This window comes from Alosa pseudoharengus, unplaced genomic scaffold, assembly GCF_046254945.1.
Source record: "Alosa pseudoharengus isolate Yale_2024_CS ecotype anadromous, Long Island Sound unplaced genomic scaffold, YU_APseudo_1.1 YU_APseudo_1.1_scf_9, whole genome shotgun sequence".
NCBI classification, from domain to species: domain Eukaryota; kingdom Metazoa; phylum Chordata; class Actinopteri; order Clupeiformes; family Clupeidae; genus Alosa; species Alosa pseudoharengus.
In genome coordinates, this window is record NW_027468881.1 from 26264449 (window position 1) to 26284832 (window position 20384).

The following is a 20384-nucleotide window of genomic DNA, read 5'->3' on the forward strand; positions in this document are numbered from 1 at the left end:
AACCAAATATACTATATACTACTACTCTTATGTAATTGGTAGGACCTGATTGATTTGTAAAAATACATGAATCTACAGCAAAATAGATATCTGTGTTTATTTCCTTCATGAGAATCTAATCTTACACCATGGTTGGCATCAGCAGTAGAGCATGTTCTGTACATTATCGCAAAGGCCTGTTTCAGCTTGTAAACTGAATTGACTTTATTTGAGCACAAGCTGCTGTTTTAGCAGCAATGAACTTGCATTAGACGTTTTGCTCACCACCTCAAGACACTTCAGTTTTGTGTAACGACTTCATTGTTTTACCGAAAATCATTTGGGAGGAAACGTGTCTTGGTGCTGCGAAACATACAAATTTTCAAGTGTCATTGTCCTTCAGAATTATTGTGTAAAATGTAGCATACAGAAAAGGGATTAACACTGGTTATCACACTTGTACCCATAGGAATTAGGAATGTCTCTTCTAGAACCTTGGCCAGGGCCAGAGGAGGGGAGTGTTCTGAATGTAGTTCTGGTAGGCGGCATCAGAACCCCACTTCTTCATGGCCTGTTTCTCCAGCATGGGAATCCCACTGACGTAGCGCAGCAGGAACCAGAGGAACAGGGGAGACACCACACTCAAGTACTGGGGCCCGCGCATGACTGACGACGCAGATAGAAACAAACCAGACCACTGGAGGATTTCACCAAAGTAGTTTGGGTGACGGCTGTAGGCCCACAGGCCACTCTGGATGAACTTGCCCTTGTGGATGAAGAGGGAGATTTATTAAATGAACGCTACACAACAGTCTTGACAGGCCAGTAAGTATTGAAATGGTTAGAAAATGGCATTAAAGACACGTACAACATACATTACACTTTCGGCTCCTACACACAGTTGCGTTCCATCAACGCATCATGCATGCCAGTGGGTGTTCCCGACGGTAGCTATGCAAATGACTTGAAGTATAACCGTAATTTAATTGGTTGGTGCGGTCAGTCGATTGGCCAGTGCCGTCTGTCGGTGCAGCAATAGCTGAACTTCTCAACGCGAGCGGCGGGAGAAACGCGACGCAACGGACCCACAATTCAGTTCGACAACGGATGACGTGAGCCCATGTAAAGTAAATGAGATGCGTCTCCAGCAACGCAACGCACGCAGCTGTGTGTACTGTAGGAGCCGTTAAACCAAGAACCAAACAAAACACCAGAGAGGTAGCTCATCCTTCCCTTCAGTGTTCAGAGTCTGGGCTGCTTACAGAGGCCAGGTTGTTTTTTACGGTGTATACTCACAGAATGGGCAGCTAGTGGATTGTGAGGAGATTAATATAAATATTATGGGCTTGAAATCGTGTATGATCGCTGACTGCACCTTTAAAAGAACACCAGTGTACTTGCAGCATTGCCTAAAATTCCCCATGCATTGAGATTGGGTCAAACTTTCGGGGTGTTGCAAATGCAAGCACTTGGTCTGAGAGTTCGAGAATCATTTATCAACTCAATCTAAGGATCATAATATTTCAGTGGCGCAACTGGCTAAGGAATCCATATCACACTGGTTTAAGTACAACCTGGAGTCATTTCCCGATCCCACCCACTTGCTTCCTGTCACTCTCTCTTTATTGTCCTACATATGTCAATTATTACAATGGCCAGTCTACCGAGAGAGACTCCAGGTTAACGGCCTTGCTCAAGGGCACAACGGTGGCAGGCGGGAACTGAACCCACAACTTTTCAGGCCACTGCATGGTAGCACTTTCTCAATAGAATACTTACAGTATTATCAGGATCTCGTTTGAAGCTCCACTTCTGCTGGTCTGCAATGGCTTCTGTGGCAAACCCAAGCCCCCACATACCCCAGCCAATGTAGTCGGTCGCCCCAAGTGGCACATCGTGCTTCTCACTGTTTAGGATGAGTGTGGGCAGCAGGGTGATGAAGACCCAGAGAGCTGTGCAGCAAGAGAACATAAACACCAGTGAACGCACAGCATGGTCAGCAGTAGACCTTGCCATCTGTGAGAGCCATCAGAGAGAAATCAATCACTTTGGGGAAAGAGAGTGTGAATGATTTACAAGGGAGAAATAGGACCAGCTAAATTCTGCAGCATTACTGTGTACGGATGGCATTCAATTTTAGGCATATAATTTATGTGTGTGGGGGGGTCAGGGTTCAAACCCTGTTGCCCTTTGCTTTACAGCAGTGGTCCCCAAACTACGGCCCGCGGCCCGCCACCTCATTTTGGGTGGCCCCCCAAAACATTTCCGTGGTATATAGCAACCGGCCCGCACGGGAGTACGACATCGTCAAACCAAAGATAATGAATGCGTAGCAAGATGGGTCGTCCTAGTTCATGTCTATGAGGGCAAAGTGGAGTTCAGTCAGAGACGGGCTCTGGTTCAGTTCCCGCCTGCACAGGGGTGTGTCAAATGACGTATGACTTATGTTTGAACGCCTCGGTTCCACGCCAGACAAGCCGGAGTACAAAATAAACTTGGTGTACACCTTCATTAATGTTGATTTTCTCCCGACTGGAGGGTCATTCTATCACGACATTCTACTGAAATAGGGAGGAGGGTTTGGAGATCATGATACCGTGTCCGAAATGTGCATCCATTGCTCAGAAAAATAAGGCTTTGACAAATTCTGGGAAATTCTTGGATTCTGCCATAGACCTCAATGTTAAAAAGAGAGCCCGATCACTGCATAAATGTGCGGGGGCGTGTACTGCTACACTATTTGCATAAATTTCGAGGGACAGGAAATGGCCTCCCAGGAAGTATCTTCGTAATCAACCATCTTTGGTCAAACTATAACCTCCGCAATTTCCCCCATTCATTCTCTATGGCGAGTCTTAACAGTACACATGTAATACTCCTTTTGTCCACTGGTGGTTATTTTGGCGCCGTTTCGCGTTTGCCATCAAAAACGGAATGAAATGTAGTCCTACCTGCAAACAATGTAAGAGGCCTATGCTGACTGCATCAGTGCTCAAAGTGTTGTAAAAGTTTATCAATTAATTGTTAATAACTAACTAACTTCTATTCAAGTCATATTTCTGGAACTTTCTGGGATAATTATTTCTATTTTGTATTCACTCGTTCAAATGTTCATAGGCCTACAAAGAGGTCACAAGTTCAGGTGAGTGAAAGTTAGAATGGTGGTCATTTCAGACCACTTCAGCGCTTCATAAAATTCTCATAGTTTGAGAAGTTCACCCATTTTTAATAAAATATACTTTTGGGAATGCAAAAGTCTTTTTATTAGTATTATTTAATTTGAGTTACGTTTTACACTGATATGGCATGATGGCAATATAAACACAGCTAACAATGGTATTAAATTGCAATAGCCTATAGATTAAATGTAATGGAATATTCGACTATGGTAGACTGCTGTTGTTCACAGCACTAAGCTATTTATGGTTACTGATATACTCCAAGTCTCTGGCCCTCTCTTAGAGCCAGGCATAGTAAGCTGGCCCTCGGAAGAAAAAGTTTGGGGACCACTGCTTTACAGCCTCCCTGTGCTGTCTGCATCTGGATAAATACTGTACGAGTACCAAAATGTCAGTTTCGGTTTGTATTTGCAGACATTTTTTGACGGCTCGTTCCCCTTCTCATCTGCAGCTTAACAAAGATGACATTACCATGTAAAAATAAATGTATTATATTAGTTTTATAGCTGCATGTTAATTGCAAAAAGTGCGTGCATAATGCAAATCCTATAGAATAATATTCCTGTGTATACATATTGCATGTTGCTATTGTAAATGTATTTATTGATAGTACGGTATTGAATGTAAGAAAACAATCCTGTGTGCAGGTGCAATGTCAACAGAGAGGACTCAAACAGCCTACCTTGCACAGTCCAATACACAAAAAATGTCCCAGGGCTGTCTCTGACACCGTTGAACCTGCGATCTTGTCCGTCTTTCAGAATTCTCAGGAAGAGGAAGGTTCCAAGCCTGTTCAGCGAAGTCAGTGTTATCAACCATTGCCAGCATTAGCCTACTGATTAACCAAATACCTTAATGGAATTCATTCATGGGAGTTACTCATAGTAGCCCAGCGTTGAACCCTTGAAAAATCCCCTTGGGTTCAACCCTGAACCCTTTGAAATACAAAAAAAGAGGTGTGTTGTGTGTGTGTGTGTGTGTATGTTAGACCATATGATCCTTTCACAGGTGTCTTTGGCGCATGTTATCAGACATACCTCAGTCCCCATGCTGTGACCAGTCCTGTTTGTATGTTCTGTCGCTGGTATCCAGTCCCTCCCCAGATGCGACTCAGGTGAGCCAACGCAACAAATGTGCCAGACCCTAAAACAGAATGATAGTTATTATTTTCACATTATGATTTAATTGTGGGCCAGCCATTCAACCATACATTAGCTTGCCCTCTGCTGACTGAGGCGTGTTCAATGATGAATATTTTACTGAGGAGCTGGTTTATTGGTTCCAAAGTTCAAAGGAACACTTTCAGACTAGAGAGAAGCTCTTTAGAGAGCGGGAAGTGGCAAGGGCACACACATTTATTAAGGTGGTACTACTAACTTCATCATAATTAAATCTGCTGGACAGAGATGCCAATAGTGCTTTGACGGGTAAGCATGGATCTCGGTCACTTTCAATTTGTATTGACTGTTAGTATTGAAGTAGTAGTGAAAGTATTGACTGTTATTCCTATAACAAATGTAGATCTGCCTTTTCGAGAATGAAACATTAATTTGTGACACCGACGTAAATGTCTAGGTTTAGGCTAGGCCTACTGAATTGTGTAGTCTAGGCCTAATATTAATTTAACTAGGCGACATTGCGGAGTTGTGCAGACTGTAAAGTTTGTAACAAAGTTGCAAGATTTCCACTAATTCACTTTCGGAAACATGTCGTGTGGGTTGCTACTGTTGCTATACAGACTGCCTGAATAATAATTTTCAAAAAAAAAAAAAAATGCTGTTAGGCTACCACTCAAGAAATACTTCAGAAACTCGGCTAAGAAAGCCGGTCAGAACGAGCATTAAGTCAAACAGTATCTTAGGCTACTCATAGTGGGCGGGGAAACGCGCTTGTTTCATAACAACTCCTCAGTTTAGATAACATGCTCTGCGCTCTCGTGGTGCACTGATATAAAATAACTAATTTAATTGCACAAACAGACCACGTTTGGCATAAAACTTCATAGCCTACAACATCTTGTCCAAACGTTACATAACGTAGGCTACATGCGACTTGCTGAACAATCGACAAAGCAGGCTACGTCAAGCTAGCCTGTTGCAATTTAACAATTATGTAGCCTACTAGAATTAAGTTCACCCAGCCCCACAAATGTAAGCTTAGCCTACCTGCTAAATCGTAAAACTTTTCGGTTTTGAATATCGAGGCGACCGCCCACCCAACCCACTGAATGCCCAGATCAGTGATGGCACACTTCGCTAACGTGCTGCCCATGGTCATGCCGAGAATGTCCAGCAGCACCGGTGAAATCAAAGTGAAATCGAACATAGCCTATACCCCGGAACGTTATGACAACACAGCGCAAAGTTCGCCTCATGGATTGGGAGTGGCTTAAAGATCATCTTAATCTTCGCAAGGTCGTGTGGGAGCCGTAGTGCGCGGATTGTCAGAGACAGTTGCAGTGGAAGACCTTAATTTCGCTGCTCATTATGGCAATAGTCTGATTAACATTTACAATAATTTCCTTGTGGCCATATATTAGTCTACCTGTGAGCAATGGATCTGTTTAACCATAATAATCTTCTTTGTTCAGCCTATAATCTAATGGGCTAGGCCTATTATAGGCTACATACAAAAAAGTTATGATGGGCCAAGTCCAAACGGCCATGATTAGTGGGCGGATCAATCTGACATAAGCACCAGGCAGTATAATAGTTTATGGTTAGTCTAGCCCAGGGGTCTCAAACACCCGGCCCGCGTCCGGCCCAATTATGGCCCACGACGTATGTCAAAATAATAATGTAATCCGGCCCTTGAGACTATTTTTAATTGCGACAAACAACGATACTGATTAAAATAGACGATAGTTCCAAGTACGGTGACAAATCTCATTTGTACTCTGCTCCACTATGTGCTAGACATCCAGAGCTTCATTCAAATCCAAAATCGTTGCGCAACGTTTTCAGGAAATACTTGTATTACACGCGAGAAACACAAAGACGTGCATTTGTAATGACACGGAAGCGATGCAGACCATAGTGTTGCAGAAATTGAAGCAGAAATTAAGCAGAAATATAGGCCTACACCAAATGTTGAAAAACGTTTACGTGTGATGAAGTCTTAGTTAGGCTATGTTATTCACCTATTCTGAAGGAGAATATCCTTTTGGAGATTATGATCGATCGTCTATTGAATGGAGGTGCCTCTGCGTGTATACGACGGTGTCCACTAAGCATACCATGCTTATTTCGACCCTCTGCAACATAGCTTGGAAGTTGCAGTGGTAATCGTGATGATAGTGTCCGTAATGGACGTGGTACAGAAAGCAGGGCTAGTAGAAATAGGGCTCTAAACTACAAAGTCACCCGCAATATGATGCGAACTTCTGGGTACTCAGATTACCCGCGATAGGAACTGATTTGACCAGAATACTTTATTGTAGGCCTTGTGGTTTAGAAACCATATACATCTTAGGTGTTGGTATACATCTTAGGTGTTTTCCTGTTAATTTGTTATGTGGGTAATATGAAAAAAGGAAAGTAAACCTGCTCAAATATGTTCATCCAGTATTTACTGAAAGGTGCATAATTTGAGGTGCTTGCCATCCAGTGGCAAATTAGATGGATAAATTTACCCCCTTCATAAACATTTGTTTTACTCAAAGATTTACAGTAGGACTTTATCTCTGACCACTTTCAAGCCATGGCCTTTTGAAATTTTGATATAAAAATCCAATGGTGTTGCTTTCTTAACCCTGACGCCTATAGTTTGCCAGGTTTAAAAAAGTTATGAGAGGAAAATATTTTTATTTGGTGTGAAACACACACATACCTGTTTTTATGCTTTTCATTTGTTTTATAATTTGTATTAATATTTATTTTATCATTATTTTATTTATAAGCTAAGGTTGCTAGCAGAGGTGTCTAAAACTAGATAAAAACACTTGCACTTTCTGTTTGCAGTTTTGTGTGGTATTTGAAAAAAAGAACATTGTCAGAAATAGCCGGCCCTCCAATCAGATGACGTTGGCAGAATTGGCCCCCAGCTCATTTGAGTTTGAGACCCCTGGTCTAGCCTATGAATAACTTGGTAAACTAACATTCTGGTTACAATATGGTTCAAGCAATTAACATAGGCCTACAGAGGGGTGGCCAGGATGTCATCTTTGGGCGGGGTAGGCTAAATGGAGTAGAATGCAACAGGTACTGTACAAAATATAATCTGTTTTTGTGCAGACCCCTTGGCAGATACACGGGACCCTTAACCTAGCCTACATATTTAAAAGCATGTTGTTAAACCAGGTGATTAAAATACAACAATAGCCTGTAGGTTTGCCTAGTGGTATCATAGACTGATACAGCTCAAATCCATTTCAATAATAATTATTTACAGATTCATATACATCTATCTATCTCATGCATCAGTTATCTATCTATCTATCTATCTATCTATCTATCTATCTCTCATGCATCAGTTTTTGGAGTCAAGAGGAAAGTGTTGTGAAAATGTATGTGAATATGGCTTATGTGAATGCAATTATGTTTTCTATGTAATTAGTTAAAATAAATGTAAAAAAACTAGTTGAAAATATTTCATATGATGAACTAGAACACACAGGGTCAGGTATGGTAGTCTCTTATTTTATTTGTAAATAAGCTTAATGACACGATGTGAATTTGTGACTTCAGGCTCACAGTTGAACACCGTTGCCAATTATGAGCAACATAGTGTCAACTCATCCTCCTTAGAAACAGAAAAGTGAGGCATGCATGGGGGTTGAAGGTGCTGCTTGTTTTTTAATGAGCCACCTAGCATTACATGTAAGTTGGCTAGCTAGCGAAATTGTGTCACTTGTGTCTGATTGTGTCACTTATTGTCACTTAAATCAATGTCCACTGCCACTGTCCACTGACCAAACGTGTAAACTCAACTGTGAAACTAAAGGACTAGCCAACTAAAAAAACACTAGGAGAACTGGAGAACAAAATGAGAAAGGAACAAGGATCAAGGCTAGAAGCAGTTTTAATTTGATTAACATGAGCAGTCAGGTTCAGAATCTGTAGCCTACCACACTTGTGATTCTATGAAAATGCACTGCTTGTTAAGCGCATGCACACTGATTGGCACAGCACCTCAGAATGCCCAGTGGATTCTGGTGGATCTGTTCTAATATAACCTTAGCTCTGAAGGAGAACACAAGATGTCACCTTTGCTCAGAAATAGCACTACCCTTGTTTTCCAACCCCAGTTTCTTTGGATGAGTCATGGGGCAGGTCATTTCTCAGGGTGGCCTCTGCCCACCCCTGCCCCACCAACCAACCCACTCACCCACATAGACACGCCCCCGTTAGCATGCTGGGAAGAAAGTAGACATGGGGTTTGCACATACATGACATATTAAGTTTTCAAATTAATAAACATTTCTCTGTTAAAGCAAAGGACAAGAGGAAGACAAACTTCATGGATTCATCAAAGACAAGTGTCAATGCTGCCACTAGTCCAAAGCAAAAGGGTGTCTTTGCTAAACGGGTTCAACGACAATTCAGCAGAACCCAAGAGAAGGTAGGCTTTAAGTCTTTCGAAGAGTGATGTACTTTCTGGTTTAAGTAACATAATCTAATTCATGTTCATATCGACTGTTTGTGGAAATTTTTCAATTAGGTTATGTTAATCAAACCAGAACTTGGAACAAGACTCTAAAACCCCTTGGGTGTATGGATTCATATTGTCCAACACACAATTCATATGCTCTCAACAAGGCTATTATCTGTAAAGGCAACTTAAATGAACATTATAAACCATGACAGTAGAAACAAAGACAATAACTGCGCCTATATTGTAATTGTCATTGGGTGTAACCATAGATGTTTGATTTGCATCTGGCAAACAGAGAAGTTTATTGGGGCCATAAGTGATCTCCAAATAAACACACCCAGTGCTGGCTAGTAGCATCAAATTCCATCAAAGCGTATTTAAAAGCTGGTCATTTATATTTAGCTAGTAGTAGGCCTACGGTTTACCAATGAATGGAAAAACGTTTCCCAAAGAACTATGGTGCATTAAACAATAATTTGATTTCCCTTTTTTAAATTAAACCAGCAAATTTGATGGAAAATGAACTTTAAAAATCTGATTCCTACTGTATGGCGATCGCCTCCATCCGATCACAGATACTCAGGAATCTGTGAAGATCATATTAACCCTAACCCAAAGTGTCCAGTTTTAATGTAAATGTCTGCTTCTGACAAGAAACAGCTCTGCTTGATATTTTGAAGGCATTTCATTTGTGGTGTGTCACAGGTCTTACAGAGGTTTGGCAAGAGTGAGGTGACCAAAGATGAACAATTTGAATATTACGTCCAAGATCTAAACGAACAGCAGGTACCATAAGCAATGCACACAGTATATAGTTGTCTTAATAATTTCTGATATTTAGCTGTGAGAGATAATTACTATGAATAATGATAATGATCTTTGTTTAAAGGTAAAATGCAGCCTTCAGCTGATATATATAATTACATTTTCAGAGTGATGGGAGTAGGATATACAAAGACCTTAAGGCGTATCATAATGCTGTCAAAGGTATTTATGTTTAATTTTAAAGCTAATAGTATACCACTTCATATGCCTTGGTTATTACAAATAGATGACTAATGCTTGAGATGTTTTCTATTATCATATCTGGACTGTTTTAATGTGTCCTGTCATTACAGTAATGAGAGAGGCCTCCAAACGGCTCTCTCATTCTCTCTATGATGCTTATGAATCTGACTGGAATGGACTTGAGGATCTAGGGGCCATTGTGGAGGTGCGTCACTGTTGACATTTTCAAACCAATATTTTTTTCAGAAAGCAAAACAAACAACATGTGATTAAACATAATATTTGTTTTGGTCCAAAAGGGACAAGATCTTTTATGGAATGACTATGAGACAAAAGTCTTAGACCAAGCTGCGCGCACTATGGAGTCTTACATGACTCAGTTTCCAGATGTCAAGGTAAAAAAAGATACGCACTCATACTGTACAAAGAACGACTACTCTTTTTTTTTTTTATATCTTGCTCTTTTAACGACCCCCCCCCCCCTCTCCAAATGCATGCCTGTAGGAGAGAGTGGCCAAACGCAACAGGAAGCTGGTAGACTACGATTCATCACGTCACCACCTGGAGGCGTTGGAGAACGCCAAGAAGCGAGATGACGTCAAGATAGCTAAGGTGCAGTGGAAAAGACCTAATGCAGTTTAGAAGGACAGAAAATCATTGTACATTTTTACATTGAACATCTGTGACATTTTGGAGAGAGGAATGTAATATGCCAGATCTTAGACTTAATCAAACAAAGAAGCAGTATGGCAGAGCTGTCATCTTATCAGCAGGAAACAAGCAGGCCTAGAGTGGTCTGACTCATAATGAAATGTCCACTCTGCCCTGCCCAGGCGAAGGAAGAGTTGCAGACAGCCAAGAGTGTTTATGAGGATATCAACAACGAACTTAAAGAGGAACTGCCTGTCCTTTTTGGGAGGTGAGATATTCAAGGTTCACGCTGCAGCTGGTGAATTTATGCACAGGCTGAGACTGTGGTTTTTTGTGTGCGCAAGTTGTTTTCCCTGTGCACTTAGAATAAAGACATTTCTTGGTGAGGTTAAACTATTTGCACAGAATAACTTTTGATCTAATAATTGATCTAACTGATCTAATCTTTCCTCACACTGCTTTGCAGTGTGTAACTGTTGCATGTAAATGATATAGAATGATTCTGTGCATGTCATTGTGTCATATCAGGAAAAAACATTTGGGATTTTTGCATTGCAAAGGCGTTACTGGGGGAATTACCACAGTAGACTACTGCATTTCTAGTTTGTTGACATATTGCCCCAATAGCTATTACACTGGATCATTAGAGAAAATTGTCCTCATGGTCCCAACCACCCAAACAGAGCTGGGTAGATCTGTCTGTTTGTCCTTTCATGCACCACGACCTTGACATGAGCTGCAATAAAATCTTTGCCCTCCCTTCACGTCAGAAATTTTTCAAAATATGTTTTATAGAACAGTCATTGTTCTTATCATGCACCTTTATTTATTTCCACCTCAGATCTCTATGTTTTTTGTGCCTGTTGTGTTTTGGTGTGTTGTTGTGGTGTTAGCGGACAGTCCCCTTTTATGTAGGAGTTTTTTCTCATTGTAGTGCCTATCTGGTCCAGGGCTCCAAGACATTTTTGGATCTCAGAATGAATTGGACCTTGCTGGTTGAATAAATAATAATGCATATATGTCATGGAGAAATCACTGAATATTAATGTTTTTTTTCCTCAACACTAGCCGTATTGGATGCTATGTGTCGGTATTTCAAGCCATTTCCAACCTGAGTGAGGTCTTGTATAAAGAACTGAACACGGTAAATTGAGTTTCAGTGAATTGTTCAATGCATCTTGTGATGGCGTAAGTTGATGTCTGTTGGCAGAGGAATCTAAAATAGTAAAGTCAGTGTTGTTTGTACAGAGAAATGTCTATTGTGAAATTATTGTTCAACTTAATCCCCACAGTGAGGCTAATTGTGATGAAACTACTATAGCATTTTATGGAAACACTCAGTCATTCACCCACGACCTGGTTATACTTTCTTTTCAGATAAACCGTGATTTTCAGGATGTCCTCACTGGTCTGAAAGATCAGCATCCAGACAAAGTGTTTGTTATCAACAACCTCCAACGGTATGTGCCTACAGCATCTCACCTGTTTAAAAAGAGTGCTTGAAGGTGTTAGCAATGATGTACTTGCAGTAGTGCTCAATAGTTCTGTTTTGCACCAGGAATTCAAAGATAGGTTTCTGAGGTTTGACAAATCTTTAAATGGATTAGACCAGGTAAATTATCAATACAAGCACTAACCTCCTCTGACTGCAGCTCTGCCTCAATGAAGAGGAGATCACTGATCTCACCAAGGGCATGGAGGGCCAGCTTCTCAGAGTTCCAGTCTACCATCAGTCCAAGAGGCTCCCTTCGGTAAGATTGCCATCAATTGTTTTAATACATTTTTCCCCCTTTCCCCTCTGAAATGTTATGTATTTTATTATGCTTTTCAAAATGTATTTATTTGTACATTTTTACTACAACTATCTATTTATTTTGTTGTTGTTGTTTTATTGTTATTGTAATCTATGCATCACTGAGAATGAAGACTACCCTCAATGATCCTCGGCATATGTTGCCGATTTTGTCTTGTCATGAGGGGAATAGCACTAAACTGCCTCTAGATAACACATCTGTATGAATACAGTGTTTCCCACAGAATTAAATTATATTTGTGGTGGTAGGTAATGTGTGTGTGTGTGTGTGTGGGGGGGGGGGGGGCAGTGCAGAGTTAACTTGAATGCAACAGTTTTGAACAAATCTGTTTAGCGTGGTTATGATGTCAAAAATGTTTTCTTTAAACATGCGTGCAGGTTCTTTGAGAGACAGAGACAAGGAGAGGCTGTGCAAAGTTGCACATAGCTATACAATGAAAGGATTTCATCCAATTTAAATGGTACAACATAGAAAATCATTGTGTGGTGGTCAATGTTGATATTGTGGTGAGCCGCCACAAATTAGTCAATGTATGGGAAACACTGAATACAGTGCAGAGTGAAAGACTTCATGGCTTATCAGTGCAATGAATTGTTTGGACCGTGTACCATACAGAAGGAAGAATCCAACCAGCCCTCTGAGGAGTGTGGCCAGACCCTCACTAGAGGGATACAGCCCTGAGCCGGAGCTCCGGCCCACTCCAGCCGAGTCCATCGCTGAAGTCCGAGATGACGAGGTGAGCTCAACTCACTCCGAGCAGCCGCTGGCAGAGGCCTTAAACGGAGCATCTGGTGCCAGGTGGAGTGAAAAGGTGGAAGAAGAGGAGAAGGAGGAGGAGGAAGAGGAGGAGGAAGAGGAGGAGGAGAAACCACAAGAGGATGACAAACAAGGCAAGCAAGAGCTTACTGCGGAGTCTGCTGCTGCCGGAGCGGGCCCAAAGGCGGCCAACAGCAACTACCCTGAGGCAAAAGCAGCAGAGGATCCACAGGTGAACAAGCCTGACAGCAGTGAGGCACCTGTCAGCAATGTGGTGCTGGAGAATGGAGAGGCATCTGACAGACAAAATGCTGGGGCCGATGTCTCCTCCACACATAGCAAAGTAAGTTTGTGTTTATGGTATTTGGCAAACACTTTGGTTTAAAGCTAATTGGTATCATATTTAGGTTCATTGATTGCCATCAGTGAGTGTCAATCTGTATGTAAATTGTATGTAAATATTTATTTAGCCCAGCCACTCTATTGCCCGCTGATTTCTGTTGAAACATGTTCCTTTCCTGCTCAGTAAAGATGTGTGTGTTTCTAATATAAGGGGGCAGCTGCCAAGGACTCTGGCCTTCACAGGGAGACAGTGATGTGACACCCAATACCGTATATTGAAAAGTATGTCTTGTCTTGTAATTTAACCACTATTGCCATTTTAAACAATAGGAGTTGTGCCTTTCACTGATTAAAAAACAAAACAATTTGTTTGACGATGGTAAACGCACACCTTGTGAGGTGCTCACGATGGTAAATAAGACTTGAATTTAGAAGAAGTGTCGTGACCCTGATGAAGGCGCAAGCCGAAACGTTGGTCGAATAAAATTACTGCATATTGAAGTTCTGAGTGTGCCACGACACTTCTTCTAAAATAAAAAAACAAAACAAAACATAGTTCGAAGATTTGAGATCTGAGTGTTTCACCATTCACCTGTTTCTTGACAGGCAACATTCCATGGAGGGGTCAGAAGATCATAACAGAACCTTCCATCAAGACATGGGATGGCTGGCATGCAGCAAGCCCAGATAAACACAGCCTTGTTTTTGTCTAACAAAAATGAAAAGGGAACACAGCCACTGTTTTTAAATTGAATATAGCTATTGCCTGATTCCCGAATAAATCTATATGTTGAATATAGAATAGTCTATATGAGAATAGTCTGTTATTCAATATATGTTATGACTCAACAGGTCGGCCTATAGAGGAATCCACAAATTAAAAATGTTTTAGCCAATGTGCAATCACCGAAAGTCATAAACTGTAACATCTTCTTTTTAAGCCTTGTTTAGAAAAGTGCGACATTCAGAAAATCTCTGAGCAATAAAACCAAGTTTTATATGTCTTTTTAGGGAGAAGGTTCTACATTGCAATTGTCCTGTAATAATAGGGCCTAAATCAAATGTGTTCTTCAATGGCTTAAACGTAAATAAATTATCAAAAACACGTGTTGTGCCTCACCCTGGCTTTATATTTTCGAGGTCCTGCTGAGACTCCACGTTGTGATCTCACCCCTTTCTGTGGCTTGTCAGGAACAACCCGCCTAACAAGGTGGTATCCTGTCGACTGCTTTCAACTCCTGGCTATGTGAATTAGCGCCATTGTTTAATTTGTAGGGCGAGAGCGCTAAAGGAAAAGGCACACGCTAACGCGGCGACCCGGGAGTTCCTGGAGTTTGCTTGGTTCCTTATTTTCTTCGAGCTGTTCCTGTTAGGATAAGATATCATTCGCAGGATTGCTGCTCTTTCTGAATCTGAACGTTTACTGTTGGTACGTAAGTAGCAGGCTGTGTCCTACAGCCGCAGGACTAATGTGATTATTGGTTTCAAGGTTTTAACATAGTTGGCCTCGCTTACTGGGTGGTTAGTTAACATTACTTGCGCTGACATGTAGCTATGATCCCGTGACATACGCTACATTGTTTCATTTCACCCTTTGTTGTAGGCTAAGGGCGGTAGGTAAGATGTCAGACAAAAGTTGTAGCTTAGTTTGTAGCAACTGTAGCCTAGTTTTTGATGTGCCTATTTCTGATGGGCCTGCTGTGCAAGTAGCCTAAAACTTTTTGCAAAGTAAAGGTTTTTTATTATTTTTTTTATTTATTGGCTAATGAATAAATCAGTCTCTAAAACGAATTTCTATCTAACTGGCCAAGACAAACTTAACCGAAGACCTGAATGCTGATATTTTCTCGGGGCTTTGTTTTCAGGAAGTGAGAAATGTAACAGATGTGTTGCGACTTTTTGACTTTTGACTAGCATCCGTGGTAAAGTAAGACCCTATATGGCCTCGAACAAATTGTTTAAATAGTTATTAGTGATGGTTAACACAGTCCTGCCTAATCGTAAACAATCTCTAGTTTGAATGTCTGCTCTGAGTAGAGCGCACGGATGTCTACAGCCAGCGCTTACAATGAAGGCTACCTGCCTGATATCTGATGGTTTACATGACCTTCAAGGAGTGACTTCATGAATATCTTTAACTATGATTTTAGATCATGGACAGATTGTAAACTTCCCAAGGAGTTTTAAAATATGATGTATTAATGTATGGTGTCTAACCTTTCTTGTAGCGTAAATCACAATCAAAGGGCAATCCATTATGGCAAGCATTGCACCCATGAACGGTATGTGATGTTTATTCGCTGACCTATTGCCATTTTGTAATATTTTAAGAGCAATGTAGGCCTAATACACTTACTTAATGATCATTTGTGGGACTATTCTGCATTGTCTCTTTGTGATCTCGCCATCACCTGTCGTTGGACCTCAAATTGGGCTCTGCAACAGGTGAAGCAATCACCACTCAATCCAACCCTAAACTTTCACAGACCATATGCACAGCATGATTAGTGCTGATATGTGTTGTTTAGTTATATAATTACAGTGCATGTTATCCGAAGTCTTCTTCTTCTTCTTCTTCTTCCCACCAAATTTCTGCGTCTAATTCAGCTTCAACCATTTAACGTAGAAACTTCGCTCAAACTTTGTAACGTAGGTCTTGAAAAGGACACTTGAGGAATGTATTTTTAACTTTTGTTAACTTTATACTTTTTGAGATTAACAAAAAACAAGCTTATTTTTCCCCATAGACTTTGCATTGGCACTATGACATCACAATGGGCTAATTAACTTGATTTGCACCTGTATCAACTCCCAGCTGCTCAACTAGGCCCCATCAAAGAGCCAGTTAAACTGATTGCACCTGTATCAACTGCTTTCTGCTCAACTATTCATGGGTTTCATCAGGTCCCTTTACACAGGTGTATTAATCAAGCACCATGCAGTCTGCATTCATAATCAAGGTGCATGATTGTATACACCTGTGGAAAGGGACCTGATGAAACCCATGAATAGGCCAACTCTCTCTGTGTCTCTCCATTCTACAAGGATATAAGGCACATTCCATCCAACTTTCAATCTATTCATCCTCTTCAAACCATTCACTCATCCACCCATTAAACTATCCATCAACATCCATTAAACAATCTGTCTATCAACATCCATTACACTATCTACATTTAACTTTTAAACTATATACTCTGTCTCAGGCTTTAAGAATCTGGCTCTCTTAAGACTACAGATCCTGTTCAACTATTTTCTCTGCCCACAACTGTTTCAAAATAAATGTCCTCACTACAATAATTCACTATTAAATAATTTAACTATTTAAACTACTTAACAATTTAACTGTTCAGCCATTTCAACTGTCAGTTGTTATCAACTATGACTCCTGCCAACTGTTTCCAAATAAAAGTTTGTTTTGCATTTTATGTTAATATACAGTATGTTTATATTTTCATGCACTGGTAATTTCCTCGAAATTACATTTTCTAGTTTGATTCCATTAGTGTACACAATATAGGCCTGCGTTGTGGTATCAGCTGTGTTTTCGTTTCTCCAGCAACATCTGTGAAACCAGTGACGGAACCTCCAACCCAGCCAGATTCTGCGGTCATCGGGGGTAATTTATGTTTCTTTCTCTAGGCTATTTTAAAAGTGTGAATTTGAAGAGTCCTAGTTTGCTCCAATATGACTCAGAAAAGATCTCATATTGAATCCCATACTCACAAATAAATGGGTGGTCAAATGTATACACATTTACAGTATGTACTTGTATAATGCTGCTGGGACTATTGCACAGTAAACTGGCTAGCCCATCTTTCATGTTGTCTAAATATGTTTAATATAATCCTGTATCATGATGAATTTGTAACACATTTTCAATCACTGTAAATGAGTATTGATAATATAATGTATCTGTCAAGTGGCCCTTTGTGACTCCCTTTCCATTATTTTTGACACCAGCAGAGGGCAGGAGTATGCCATGGCATATGGTAGCCCTGGCTGACATTTAATCTTTAATCTGAAAAATACTTGGGAGTGAGAAATCTGCGCTTAAGACACTTGGTGACCGGGTCATGTAGGTTGCGTGATCTATAAAGCCATACCCCAGCTTCAGTTTCTTAACATTATCCAACAAGACCTCCCCTGTGTGTATGTGTGGGTGTGTGGTCTTTCAGTTAATCACTGTGGAAGTCTGTCTTAAAAAGCATGTGTTTCTTAACTTGATTGTAGTTGTTGTGGTGTTGGTGCTGCTGACTCTGGCCACAGGCGCCTTCCTGCTCTACCGATACCTGTGCCACAACAAGGGTGCCTACAGGACGACAGGTGAGCCTGCACCTGGAGAGGATCCCGACCAGGTGTACAACGACACCGTCGTACCCATAAAGAAGGAATACTTCATCTGAGGTTCCAACCCTGGACAAAATGTGCCCACTCACTCACAACAGGAAAGGGAGATGACTGTGGAGAGCTGGAAAAATATGTCATGTGGTTGAAGGAAGAATAGGAAAGGGGGGGGGGGGGGGTAACCACAGTTATGGCTAATGAAGGCAATGGTCTGGGGGTATTTATGGAAGATCTAGCTGAATTCACATTGTGCCTGTTTGATCTATGCAGATTGTCATTTGGTGCTCTAACAAAAGGTTGGGTCTTGGAGTTATTGATGAAGCTACAGTACAGGGAATGGTAGAATAGCGGGCAAAAGCAGTGCTGCTTCGAGGGTGCCAAAGGAAAACGTGTCGCTATTCAGGAAACTTCATGGCTCACAGTTTGCACTCCAGACTTTTTGATCTGTTTGTATAAAAACAAATGGTGTTCCACTTATTTTTGTATGTTTTAATGAAGAATGATTTTTAACTCCTACCTGAGAAGAAGAAAAAATATACCAGGTTTTTTTTTTATTTGTTTTCTATAGGAAGTACAGATGTATGCTTAAACTCTTGGAGTCAATATTTATTAGTTGTGGAATTTTCTTTCATTGATGGATTGTTAAATGATCAGCTTTACACAAAGCATGTCAGTATTTTAGAATCGGCTCCACTATACTCAAATGGCCATTATGAAAGCATATTACTAAACCAGTCAGTTTAGATGACATTGGCCGTCTGAAAATGTTATTTCTATTGTACCCTAACACTACAGACGGTAAAGACCTTTAAATTGAATGGAACAAAAACCTAAGCTGACATTATAAATGGATAATCTCATATGCAGTGAGTGCAGAAATGTACATGTAAAGTTAGTTTTTTTCCCTTCTGCCTTGTATATTCATTTACATTTGTCTGTTTTGTTGATGTTAACACTTATGTGAGACTTCTGCAACAGTAAATATGAAGTTCACTCAGACATTTTTGTATGAAACCTCCTTCATGGTCCTGCTCCATCGGTAGACATTATGCTGTGTAGCATTTCTCAACAGTGCATGAGCATCCGAGTGATATGCCTTTTACAAATTACAAAACAGGTGGAATTCAATTGTCCAAAATATTATTTATTCTAAATTTTAATTGTATTTTTAGTATAAAAGAGTTAAGTGCACCACAGTTCCAATGCAGAAATCACTTCACTTTTTTCCCAAAACCAAGCATGAAGTGTTTCATGTGTCCTCTGACCAACTAACTTCTTATACATGGATTCATTCAGGGGAAAAAACACTAAAAAAAAAGGTAAAAGGACATTGGAAAAATGAAATACCTGAACTGAATAGGTCCTTCGGTCATTTCACGAAAACCAGAATTAGATAGTTTTGCAGCTAAATATTATTGCAATTCAATGGAATTTTAGCTTCAAATGTTCTAATCAGATTCTGGCCTTGGATTTCTCACATTTATTTCGCTCTTGGTTGGCATGATCACTAGACTACTTATAAAGACAAGGACAAATGTGCTGGGGATAAGCCATTTTAGCAACAGTTACTTTTAAGCTGCTTTGTGAAGTACATCAGCAACATAGGGTATTGGCCAAGGTGCCAGTGGTCTGCAATAAAAAATAAATAAAGAGATACAAAGGACAACAGACATTAAAATAATTGTTGGAATCTAATGTGTAGTTCTGAAAGCTGTGCCCCAGACATTCTGCGTCAAGTCAAGCTATGCATTCACCATGGACATGCCACACAGAAGTGGCCCAACTTCAAAATATAAGACATGGAGCTAAATGGCAAGTTTAATGCTTGGAAATGTAAATAATACCTTTACAGCCAAAAACACAAGTAAACTTATTTATTATCGGTTTTAAGTAGAACTTGGGGCAAGAACTTTCACAACTATTGTGTCGGATACCCAGTGATACAAAGATTACTTCCAAATTGACTAATAATAAGCAATAAGCAACTGCAAGCATAGACATCTGAATTGCAAATGCCCGTGTTGACTTAAGACAAAAAAAAAATATCGGATTGGACAGTGTGGTAGAACTATTTTAGTATTTACATGTGTAAGTCATTGTTACTTCATACCTATATGAAGTGGGGAATGTATGTCATCTTGCCAAAATGTTTGTACCATAGGCCATATATGCCAATGTGATCTGCTACTGCTAGGATTTCATTTTAAACAGGAAAGCCAAATGGACAGCACTACATTGAAAAGTTGCATGGAGCATTATTTTTTAAAGAAACTTGTACAGAAAGAAGTATTGGCTAAAGTCCAGAGAGCTTGTGACTTTTGTAGTTGGAAATGTTCAGTGAATAAATGAGCCTCTGTAATAGAAGACTCAGTGAATGGATATCACATCAGGAGACCTGTGTGTGTGCTTTTAATTTTGCTTATCTATCTATGTTACATGCAAAAAGCTGTTAATGCCGTCACTATGGGTCACACTTAACACTCGAACAAGGTTACAGGCACTCATTCAATTTTCACCATAACATTTCAGAGGTCTTCCCATTAGTACATGAGCAGTATCTCAGACTGTTGTGAGACAAACCAGACTGCACTTGACTAAAGTTAGGTTTCTCCTCGTCATCAGCTCAGGCAGTCATGGTTTGTGTAACACATTAGAGACAATCTAGCCCAAATCATTACAGTGGGAATTCGTTGTTGTGGATGCCTTATAACCTTGT

At 40.4% G+C, this 20384-nt stretch overlaps 2 protein-coding genes across 2 annotated transcripts; one reads left to right on the top strand and one right to left on the bottom strand.

The window, feature by feature from the left end:
• Positions 1 to 83: 83 nt before the first annotated feature.
• On the bottom strand, positions 84 to 5566 carry LOC143115474 (uncharacterized). Its single transcript, XM_076277543.1, has 5 exons — positions 5324 to 5566; positions 4196 to 4301; positions 3841 to 3947; positions 1759 to 1931; positions 84 to 745 (listed from the first exon to the last, which is right to left on the bottom strand). Exons 1-5 carry the CDS (start codon positions 5481 to 5483, stop codon positions 467 to 469), a joined length of 825 nt encoding a protein of 274 aa, XP_076133658.1. The 5' UTR covers positions 5484 to 5566; the 3' UTR covers positions 84 to 466.
• A 3049-nt stretch (positions 5567 to 8615) lies between these two features.
• Positions 8616 to 14417, top strand: bin2a (bridging integrator 2a). Its single transcript, XM_076277255.1, has 13 exons — positions 8616 to 8717; positions 9456 to 9536; positions 9683 to 9737; positions 9869 to 9963; positions 10058 to 10153; positions 10263 to 10370; positions 10592 to 10677; positions 11478 to 11553; positions 11787 to 11869; positions 12062 to 12160; positions 12839 to 13322; positions 13533 to 13603; positions 13928 to 14417. Exons 1-12 carry the CDS (start codon positions 8616 to 8618, stop codon positions 13578 to 13580), a joined length of 1413 nt encoding a protein of 470 aa, XP_076133370.1. The 3' UTR covers positions 13581 to 13603; positions 13928 to 14417.
• The last annotated feature ends 5967 nt before the right edge of the window (positions 14418 to 20384 follow it).

Excerpts from the sequence above, each read along its gene's own strand:
- LOC143115474 (XM_076277543.1), bottom strand. The coding sequence starts at position 5,483 with ATGTTCGATTTCACTTTGATTTCACCGGTGCTGCTGGACATTCTCGGC. Across the intron at positions 3,948-4,195 it reads GTCACAGCATGGGGACTGAG|GCTTGGAACCTTCCTCTTCC; the intron begins GTATGTCTGATA and ends TTCGCTGAACAG. Across the intron at positions 746-1,758 it reads AACGAGATCCTGATAATACT|GGCAAGTTCATCCAGAGTGG; the intron begins GTAAGTATTCTA and ends TTCATCCACAAG.
- bin2a (XM_076277255.1), top strand. The coding sequence starts at position 8,616 with ATGGATTCATCAAAGACAAGTGTCAATGCTGCCACTAGTCCAAAGCAA. Across the intron at positions 12,161-12,838 it reads AGTCCAAGAGGCTCCCTTCG|AAGGAAGAATCCAACCAGCC; the intron begins GTAAGATTGCCA and ends TGTACCATACAG. Across the intron at positions 13,323-13,532 it reads TCTCCTCCACACATAGCAAA|GGGGCAGCTGCCAAGGACTC; the intron begins GTAAGTTTGTGT and ends TTCTAATATAAG.